We start from the raw sequence: 11,722 nt of genomic DNA, 5'->3' as shown, positions 1-11,722 counted from the left end.
GTTGGGGCAACAACATTGTTGGATTAGTGAGGGAGTCGTTGGAGCAATGATGAGCATATTTGAACGACATGTTTTTAGTTGCTTTTTAAAAATTAACCCATGCATGAACTTGTTTTCATTCATGTAATTTAATAATTTTTTGAAATGAATAATCAAATATTGTTATTTTCTTCACACATTCATTTGCTATGTTGAATTATTTGTTATTCTAAGCAGCATAACTCTTATAAAAAATATTGGAAACTTTTACATTATAAATGGATTATTAAGTAGCACACCCTCCATTTAAGTCATTTATAAGTATATTGTGTTGTAATACTTAGTCAAAGCATTCAAGCCTGCACTTCTAAATCCTAAATCCTTTGCTCCATATATGTTTGCCTAATCCTTTGCTATATGTAAGTAATTATTCACACATTTAAGCCTGTAGCCACAAGCTAGTATGTAACCAACACAATTTGAGTTATGAGAGAAAATTGATCTTTGAAGTATATATAATCTTAAAGATCTTTACCATTCTTTCAAACTTTCACTTAGCTTACCCTCCTGAGTTTAGAGTTTTCTATAGTACAAAAGATAAGGATCTAGTCTTGTCTCATTGACTTTACCGTGTCCTTGATTCAATCATAAGATTGTCGTCTTACCTGGATTGATTGTTGTCTCATCTCTTAAAACTGAAGGTAGCAAGAAAAAGAACCAACGAATAAGAGGAACAAAACATAACCTTAAATAGTGACTTTCACCATCCTAAATCAACAATGGATTACTTTAGCATGTAATCCAAAAGCTTGGTATTCCTTTCCCGGCTGAGGCGATCGATCGAATCGAGACTTGCCGGACTCGACTACTAATGTATAGTTTTGGGGGAGGAGATCCGATCCACTTGATCATTTGGCCGGTGGAGAGGCATGACCCCAAGGGACAGAGAACTCATTAGCAGGCAAGGGAAGGATAGTGAGGGATGACCGGAGCATGACCCAACGACTGCCCTTTCCTACTATTGCGGCGAGCTTTCTGAGGCGGGATCAGACAAGGGAGGGACCCCTGTTCTCAAATTTCAAATCAGAAAAAGAAAAATTTACTTATTGAAAAGAACTCTGAAACAGATTGGTTGAAGAGAACTGGTTATGTTACAACCCTTAAAACAAAAGAAACTTACTTGTGTTGATAGAAACTTTCTTGAACACGATAATTTTCCTTTAAGCCACAGAAGTAACAATTGCTAGTAATGCTTTCAAGAGCTAAGGCAAGGTCCAGTTTCTTATTTCCAATCTATCATCTTTCAATGTTTATACTTGTTCTCCGATAAACCACACAGCTAAATTATATCATATTTCAAGACAGTAAACTAGCCATCTATCAGCGCTTGTTATCCCAATTCTGTCAACACCCTGTAAACATAAATAGAAAGCATGTTATTTACCCTTAGAAGTACAACGCATATTTCACTACTACCCATTGGTATTCAATAGATAATTGTAAGTAAAGCTCATAATGAGAAATAGTTAGGTATGTGACACTCCGAATATCAACTTGATAGGCATGTGTATCACTTGCAAGCGCTGGCCTTTGTCCCTACATATCATCAAATCGGATGGTAGGAGTCAGGCTCCTTTTAGCACTGGTAGACAAGTTTAAGCACTGCAACAATAAATCTCATAACATGTAGCAACTTGCTGTGGACACTATGAAGTGGAGGATAAAGACTTCTTGAATCTTAGCAGAACAAACAACCGTAGGTCATTTTAACAGGTATACTGACACCTAGAAGACGACCTCTGTTTTAAAACCAACAAAAACTGTTACATTTTCTAGTCAAAAGCAACAGCAGTCATTACATATACAGGTAGAGCCCAGACACACTATATTTTCAATTATATTCTCATTTTACATGTCTTAAGAATCATTTCCAAATCTTTATTATTTTTAAATTCCACCATAGTTTAAGATAAAAAATTAATGTGAAAGCCCTTTGAACCTTAATATGTTCGGCATCTGTTTGTTTGTATAATGCATTTTGACCATGTAATAACTCTGATAGGCAACATGAATATCTTAATAAAAATGTAGACGCATTCCACAATTCCAGAATTTTAAATACAGTGAATCAACAATAAAATGTAAGCTTATTGGGGTACATTTTCTGAGTTTATTCTATATAAGCATGCTAGTAAATGTTTGGTCGATGTAAATGTGGCCTATCCAAACATATCTGCCATCCATCATTACACATAATCAACAAACATGCTCGATTGTTGGTCTAACAATAATATTTAAACATCGATTATAAACATGCAAAGCAGATGGTCTGAAGCCAAATTTTAAATGAAGCTACACTTGTCACCATTTTACGGTCAGATTTCACCCGCTATTTAGTAAACAAAACAAGTTTAAATCATAGCATGTTATATATGCATGGGCACAAAAAAACAATTCAAATACCATACACAAGCAAGACTGCACATCCAACCTTTCAAAGAGGTTTCAGCTGCCTTACCAATCTTAAAGTCTCTTATACCCATAAAAGAGGTACTACTCCTAGTCAAAAGGAATAATATGCTATTCAAGTGAAACCCTCCAATCCTTAATCACCTGCAGTCTTGTCACAGATTTGAGTGTTGCTTTAAAGTTCTGCCATGTCACATATTTTGTGCCTCTATTTGAATTGCAGAAAATAGAGTATGGTGCTGAAAACCCCCACTGTGATAGAAGGTATTTTTGAAGAATAAAATCTAAACTGAGAAAAAATTGCTTCGAATTCCCGGTTATAACCAGAAACTAAGATGACATGATGACTGAAAAGAAACACTGCAATGAAAGATGACCTGCTCTCTCAAACATCCTCTTGGAACTGTGTGTAGCGCAACTTAGAAGCTTTGCTTATATATTGATTTCATCTATGTTACAGTATGAAAGTAAAATTACCGACTAGCCTGACAAATTAAAACATCAAATGCTTGTCATGGCTGGTAACCAATACAGTGGAAATACATATCTACATGAGGGGAAAAGCGTTCCAGAAGTTATTCATTTTTGACTGGTCTAGCTTCAAATCCACCATCAGGTCGTTTTTGCAGAGTGTAAGACATATGTGTCCCAAGGATTTTGTCCCACATTACAAAGAAAGGCTGTGAGAAGTTGTATTTAGTCCCATAGAGCTGGTGATGAATATCATGATATGCTGTGTTATTCTGGAAGAACATATGGAAAGGATTTCCAGGCAACCAGAGTCCACAATGATCATCTACCGTCTTAATTGTAGCAAAGGAGAAAAAAAATATGGATGTCCTAGGTGTCATCCCAGAGAAAAGAAAAGACATAGCACCACCAACAGTATCTAAAAGTAAACCCTCAACTGGATGATTGTACAATGCTCCAAAAGCATATGGAACTATGAGTTTGTGATGCAGTGAATGAAAATTACGATACAAGAACTTGTTATGGTGCATATAGCGGTGGACAAAGTATTGCCATGTATCCATCACCAACATTGCTATTAGGAATTGTCTTGCTTGCACAAGAAGTGAAGGCTGCAAAATTAAACCAGCATCTTCCGATTGACCAGTCACCTGCACACAAACAAACAAACATTGCCATAAATTTCTCAGTAAAAAGAGATCATAAACCAACCATCAAAAAATGAAATTGAAAGTACACAGATAACATCCAACGCAATTCAAATCCTATTTAACATATTCTATAGTTTCTAGTAGGAAGAAAACTGTATGCCCAAAAGTGACAAACTAAAAGCCCAAAGGACTCATCAGAGACGGTAAACACATGCAACAAATGGTTTCAGAATTCTGCCAACATTAAATCAGAGCAGGTTTTTCATAGATTGCTATGAAAATTGGCATCTCAAAAAAGATACAAATAGAAATAAGTAACAGTCCTATACCAAAATTTCATGAATTGCAGAAAATTTGTACGATATGTTTATTCATTAGACCATAATAAATGCATGCCTATTTATGCTCATTAAAAGGATATTCATGCAACTTCTGCCATCCATATCACAAATATCAGACTACGGAAGAATTAATACACATAAATTACAATTTTCTTGCAAGTTGATTATATCATCACAATTTACAGAGCAACAAATTCGATATGTATGGAAGAGTGAACTAGGAGAAGCTATTTTCTCGAATAGTATGGTGAGAAAACAGATGCAAACAGAAACTCAACCACTGGTCCTAAACCACATTTCATGAACTAAAACTAAATACAATGAATTTTCAAGAACTTGGTGAAGCTATTTTTGTGAAAAATGTCACAAGAAAAGCTGCAGTGAACATCATATGCTAAAATGTTTACTCAGCTCTAACAAGAAAAGTGATCCTGAGAATTCATCTTTACAATCCAAAAAATTGCTTAGAGGTAAATTATAGAGCAATTGTACAAGCTACACCAAATGGTCCTAATGGTTTATGGCAGCAAGGTTTGACAATTGAATGTGAGTTGCAAATGCACTGGTACATAGTTTGTTCAAAAACAGGTAAATTCAAAAATGTCAACAAGGGCAAAATAGATAGAATTTTTGTTGTAGGTAGCTAATTTGTCCGTTTAAAACAGGTATATAAAAGCACATTGTTTCAAATATCTGTGCATCCATAATTGTGCTCCATTAATCAAAGTACTGCCCTCCAAAATAACATGATCAATATCAAATATTTTAAAACTCAGTGAATCCGGTTGATAGACAACCATGTTTAAAAAATACAGCCCATGAGAAACCCAAGCACTAAATTAACCAATCCAATCCAAAATACAAATTCCTGATACTTCTATTTCAAAAATGAAAGCAAGAAAGTGAACTTCACTATGTCACTTGATATTATACTTTTATCCAGTGTGATAGCACAGACCTATTCAGTAATTTTATGACATTGTACTGCTGTTTTTGGCAATGTAAGGAAGTATAAAGAACTCTAAAAAAATAAAACTGGTATGATTACTGCTGCTTGTTGATGTTCAGAATAAGGCAGTTCAGACTCCTTAAATTTAGAATTAAATTAGTTTTGAATATAAAGACCACAAGAAAACACAGAAGCTCAAATTCCAAAGAGGAACAGGGAGGGCCAAGCTTCCTGTGATAACGTACAATAAACGGTGCCGTAAATCACTATATGGGGTCCATTCATGTGCCTTATCAGCCTGAGCGGAATTATGCTCCAAATTAACAAATTAAAAGAATAAGTCATACAAATTAAAAAGAAAAAGTCTGAAGATGCAGAAAAAACAACAGAGTTAAGCCAGAAAATTCAACAAGGTGGTCTAATACAAAATCTGCTTGGGAGGTTTAGAAGGCAAATATTCCTATAAGAAAAAATAAGAAATATGTGTTACTGTTATAAACTAATGTTTAAAGAAAAGAAGATAAAGCACTAATTTAAAAGAACCTAATAATTTTCGGTATATTTACAGATTGACAGAAAAAAATTCCTTATGCTGAATTGTATATGATGGATGTTGGCTGTGTAATGGAAAATTTATTGATTTATTATGAAATGTCTAAGCCTTCACCCTGAAATACGTATGACTAATTAAATATAATTTTTTGAGGAATGAATAAGACTAGAGAAAAACTAAGGGAAATATTACCAAGGCAACTGTGCTCTCACCTCCCTTCTCCAAACAAGAAAAGCTCTATAGGTAATTATTAACAAGTGTCAATATGATTGTTTTTTGGTCATATTCCAAGAAAAACTAAATTTGCCAATTAGAAATATTTCTCTGAATCTTCTAGCTAAAGCATCTATCACCAAAAACTAGAGAAAAACTAAAGGAAATATTAAGACTAGAGAAAAACTAAGGGAAAAATTACCAAGGCAACTGTGCTCTCACCTCCCTTCCCCAAACAAGAAAAACTCTATAGGTAGTTATTAACAAGTGTCAATATGATTGTTTTTTGGTCATATTCCAAGAAAAACCAAATTTGCCAATTAGAAATATTTCTCTGAATCTTCTAGCTAAAGCATCTATCACCAAAATTTCCATTTTATTCCAGTAACAAAAATTGATGAATTCGTAAATGAAAAAAGTTTCTTCTGTTATATTTTTCTTCTCTATCCTATAATTGTGCAAAACCACGACCATTAAAAATTGGCAGCAAAAAACAATCCTCCGAGGCAAATGGCATACCGTAAATAATATCATAGCAACCAAAGCCTGAATTGCCTGTTGAAGCAAAACCCCTTTAACAACAGTACTCCTAGACACCAAATTCTTCATCTTTTCCTCCTTGGCAGTATGCAGTCTGTAGCTATCAAGAGGCTCCAGCAAGCAATAAAGGCCAGAATAAACCCAATACACAGCAATGGGCATGAATGTCCCTAAAGCCTCATCTGTGAGTAAAAATTCCTTCCAGGAACCCATTATACAATCAGAAACACCCAATTCTCCACTGTGCTCCCCGAATCAATCCAAACAAAACTGCCCAAGTCGGCACTGCTTCAGGTGCTCTATCCTCTCCAATCAACCAAAACCATACACAACAAAAATCAACAAAACACTATAAAATACTATATTTTAAACCAAATCACAATTCTTTTCTTCAATATGTACTCCAGCTGCCGTGATTGTCTAGCACACCTAAACTTCGATATTCATTGGCAAACTACCTAATCCTTTAAGTCACTAACTAACATAAACCCAGAGAACGAATAAATTCCCTCAATCCCGATTTTCTCAATCCTCCAACTCCACTACCTGAATTAATTAACAAACAGAAACCTAATAGCAGTATATTTATTGCTTGAAAACCCAAAATCACGGAGAGCACATTCAATAAAAGCCCTTCCAAAACCTAATTCTCTCTTCTTTCAAAAAATTGACCATGCCAAATTATCAACATCCACTACCTAAGATAACCAATTAGCAGAAACCCAACAGTAGTCTCCTCACTCCTTAGAAACCCAAAATCAGAAACAATAGATTTGGCAAAAGCCACACCAAACCCTAAGTCTTCAAAAACTAGGTTTTCCAACCCTACAGAATGAAGAAGTTCGGAAGTCTGCAGAACACTGCAATGGGTTTGCAAGATCAATAGCCTTCTACTATATAGAGAGGTTTTGAAGGGGCAAAACTAAAAGCCCACCTTGGCAAATTTGACCGAAGAGACGGCTAACAAGAGAAAAGTTCTTCCAGTTGACCGTTTATTGTCCAAAAAAAATAAATGTATAAATTTCTTACAGATGGCCAAAAAGTTCAAATGCTGATGAGGAAGATAGGACAATTACAGAATATTGTGCCGGTTAAACCCTCTTAACCCTGGCGATAAAAACAGTATGCTCTCTTTTTATTGAGATTGGGTGCATTGTTTTAAGCTGTTGGATTTTGTTTTAGGTCGGTCAAGTGGGTTTTAGGCTTAATCAGAGTGCTTGAAATGCATTACAGTACAGTAAGTCTATTATGTCGTATTTCTCACGTCTTTTCCAACTGGGTCTTCGGAGCAGCCGGCTACTAGAAGGAAAACTCCGAGTGGTCAAGAGAGTTGTGGCGAAACAGCACTCCTCCATGTACGAGATAAGAGGAAAACTAGTATTCTAGAAAAGCTAAAACTAGCTATTGGGCCGAGATTTTTTATACTCAAAACTTTTAATTATATATAAAAATATACATAGTTAATTATAGTCCATTTATAAAATAAATACAATGCAATCTAAATTCGTGATGATGAATCATTAGGTGTGATCGGAAACGTCTATGGAAAAAAAAAATACAATATAACCCAGACTTTTAAAGATGAATCACTAGGTGTGATTCAAAACATTCATCTAAAAAACAAACACACTGTAACCCAAATTTCTAATAATGAATCACTGGGTGTAATTTGAAACGTCCATCTAAAAAACAAACACAATGTAAGCCAAATTCTTGATGATGAATCAGTGAGTGTGATTCGAAACATCAATTTAAAAAACAAAAACAGTATAATCCAAATTCTTGGTATGATTTGAAACGTCGATCTTAAAAATAAACACAGTGTAACCCAAATTCCTGACGATGAATCACTAGGCATGATTCAAAATGTGGATCTAAAAAACAAACATGATGTAACCCAAAAACTTGCACTCTAATATTTTGTTAATTTAAAAATTATTTATTATACTCAAAATTTTATTTAGTATAAAATTTATTTTAATTAAATTAAATTATATCTAAAACTTTGAATTCGATATCATAGCTAATCTCAGTATGAATGAAATTTTATTTAGTGTAAATTTTATTTGAATTAAATAAAATTATTTCTGAAATTTTGACTTTGGTATCAAAGCCAATCTCAACATGAATGCATCTCACATAATTTAAAGTTAAATTGTATTTCATAGAGTTCTATCTCTATTGCAAAATTAAAAGAGAAATAAATGTAATCTTATTTATTCCCCTTCATTTATGATTAATTAAATAAAATAATCTTAGAAAATGTACAAAATGTAAGGTAAAGATTTTTTTAATATCACAAATATAGATTTTCTAAAGATGTAATAAATATAAGATCGAGATCCTTTTCATATCACAAATATAGATTAAATTGCAACATGACAAGGTTCCATATCACAATCATACATTTATATACAAATTGTTTGGTAAGATTTGTTTGATCATTATTCATTCATCTTTACAATCAATACATATATTTTATCTTGTGCTCCTCATTAAAGAATACATATTAATGTAATAAACATTAAATTTTATTTTTTCTTTTACTTCATCATCTCACTCTTATTCATTAAGAAATATTTATCAATGCAATAAACATTGATTTTTTTTTCTTTTAACTTCATCATCTCACTCGTTATATAAGGGAAAATAACTTTCTTTAGGGTATAGTTGAAGTTAATTTAATAAAATGCATAAATGTCAACATATATTAATTTAGATTAAATAATAATAATAATAATTATTTTTTTTTTAATAATAATAGTTTTAATGTCCTTGTTACCTTTGAAGATGAAATAAAGAAGAAAAGACTTAGCTTTGTTATTAAAGAATGGTGATAATTAATGAACATTTTGGATGTGATGTTGTTTATGGAAAGATGTGATCTATTAGATTGAAGAGTACCTTTGATTTTGTGTTTGCTTTGTACCATATCAAAGGACAAATTGGCAAGAGTATAAAATCACCACCTCAAACTAGAACTACTTTTGCAAGCTCATCTCAATATTTAGACTACTCTACTCCTTTTGCTAGCTAGGGGAAAAGTGATTGAAAAATGCTTTGTAATGGCTATTTGCCTTATCAACTCCTTGATAACAAAAAATGATTAAAGACAACATACAAAAATCAATCTCTCTCTCTCTCTCTCTCTCTCTCTCTCTCTCTTATCTATTAGATTGAAGAGTACCTTTGATTTTGTGTTTGCTTTGTACCATATCAAAGGACAAATTGGCAAGAGTATAAAATCACCACCTCAAACTAAAACTACTTTTGCAAGCTCATCTCAATATTTAGACTACTCTACTCCTTTTGCTAGCTAGGGGAAAAGTGATTGAAAAATGCTTTGTAATGGCTATTTGCCTTATCAACTCCTTGATAACAAAAAATGATTAAAGACAACATACAAAAATCAATCTCTCTCTCTCTCTCTCTACCTATTGGTTGCTTACTCTATGTAATTGTTTCTGGTTGGTTTAATATAAAAAAAGATTGCTTCATTGGATGAGTCTTAAAATAAATGCAATAAATGTCTTTAAATATTAGCACATAACATCAAATCACAAAAATATTATTTTTGTTTTATTTTTTATATTAAAACAATGCAATTACAAGAAAGAATCACTAGAAAAAGAAAAGAAAAAGAAAAGAAAAATCATCTTTGGGTAGAAAAGGTAAAGGAGACTCTTCATATGAATCTAATTTTAGGCAAGACAAGTTTGTGCTCACAAGGATGTACTAATGATTGTAAACCTATCCTAAATGAAACAAGAGGCCAAATCAAAATGCATAGTGACTAGATATATATAAGTGTGTGCAAGGATGCAATAACCAAACAAATAGGTCTTAGCTATATGTGTACATAAAGATATAATAAAACTATAAACATATGAAAGTATGAAACTAAAAATGGATAATAGCTAAATAAATGAACTCAACTTCACAAGATTAAATCATTTGTCACCATGTACATGTATTAAAATATTTTTTAAATTAGACATAATATTAAATTAAATTTTTACGATACTTTAAATTGCATGTCAATTCTAAATTATCATGCATCTAAAAATATCTAACAATGTGTAGTTGATATTTAGAGACTCATTACCATAAATTCCTTATCAAGATCTAACAATGTGTAGGTAGTTGAAGTTTAGACACTCATGACCATGAAATCCTTATGAAGTGAAGGACCCTACAAGATATGACAATAAAATCCTTATAAAGGACCCTACAAGATATGACCATGTGCATAGACTTTTTTTTGTGTGTGTTTTCCCGTGACCAAAACAGAGGAGACAAATATGCCATGTCATGCAAAGACAGTAGAACTATAATACACATGTAAGAGGAACCGGGTGGACAAGAGTTCGAATCTCACTCCCGAATTCGCTTCCCAATTATATTGCCTTGTATTGGAAAAACGCGTGAACTCTTTTCTGTCCTCTGCTTTCCCGTCCTCTGTAAAATTTCACCCATCTCCAATGGCAGTATGCTCCTGGCGAGTATGGAATTTCAGGCAATAAAGGATTTAGCTTCTCCAAGCAGAAAGCGGTGCCCTTTGTATCACCTTCCCTTTCTAAGACTTACTAGCCATTTTGATTGGAACTTCTTTTTGTTTATTAAGGGAGAGGATTCAGTGGTTGTGCGTCTTAATTTCATGCTTCTCAAAATTCTACGTGGAAGTTTCAAATCACTCTCAATTTTTAACAGTAGCGCATGTCCCCTGCTTATAATTAAAGTTTTAGGGCCACAACATCAAATATGATGCCACATAGCATGTTTTTGTCAAGGTGTCCAAAACAAGTGAAAAAAAGAGGACGGCAATAGTCGTGCAAAAGAGCCCCCATACTTGTGCAGCTGATGTGGCATCACATGATTGACTGCTTTTTACAACTAAGGGTACATTTCATTCAATTATGGATAGTCATCATAGCAATAACAAATTTGAAGTCACAACTATTGGTGCAATGTTGTCAAAAAAATTGAGCATTAAATCAACAAGTATGGGTATTAAATCAACAACTACTATCACAACAATTGGAACATGTTCAACTACTAGGTCTTCTCCCGTAACCGTTCTGGTTGGGATTTTAACAAGTCTCGCAATAGGTTTTGATCAAGTCATATAGGATAGTGGTCTTATCCATTTGTTTTGAATTTGTATCTCATACTTTTGGGGAAGCTAGCCTAGTGGCACCATCTTTGCAATGCTCACAATTGTGATCCTAAATAAAATTTGTTTGTAGATTCCTCTTTTAAAACTATGCATAGGGTTTTCTTAGTCACGAGGGAAGTTGAAGCACCTTTCTTTTGATATCCTATGATTGATAGAGCACAACTCATAATCTTAAAGTAGAATTTGAGGAACAAGTGGTTGAGTAGGAAGAAGGGTTTAAGAAAGTTGTTTTGATTTATAAATTTCAGAATTTATGGATCAATTTGGAAAAAATATATGAATGGTTGACTCTCCATTGCAAGCCATTGGTGGAAAATGGTTTTGTCATATGTTTATGTGTGAAGGTTTGAGTCTTAGTAATTTACAACTCCACTTCTAACA

General features: G+C 33.3%; 1 protein-coding gene across 1 annotated transcript; it reads right to left on the bottom strand.

Annotated features, from left to right (window-relative positions):
* Window positions 1-2,858: 2,858 nt before the first annotated feature.
* Window positions 2,859-7,559, bottom strand: LOC131037609 (sphinganine C4-monooxygenase 2). The gene is made up of 2 exons (XM_057969791.2): window positions 6,145-7,559; window positions 2,859-3,569 (listed from the first exon to the last, which is right to left on the bottom strand). The coding sequence occupies exons 1-2, from the start codon at window positions 6,376-6,378 to the stop codon at window positions 3,024-3,026; spliced, it is 780 nt and encodes a 259-aa protein (XP_057825774.1). The 5' UTR covers window positions 6,379-7,559; the 3' UTR covers window positions 2,859-3,023.
* Window positions 7,560-11,722: the final 4,163 nt, after the last annotated feature.

Source organism: Cryptomeria japonica, chromosome 11 (assembly GCF_030272615.1).
Source record: "Cryptomeria japonica chromosome 11, Sugi_1.0, whole genome shotgun sequence".
NCBI lineage: Eukaryota > Viridiplantae > Streptophyta > Pinopsida > Cupressales > Cupressaceae > Cryptomeria > Cryptomeria japonica.
The sequence above is the reverse complement of the archived record's forward strand: the minus strand, read 5'-3'. Positions and strand labels throughout refer to the sequence as shown.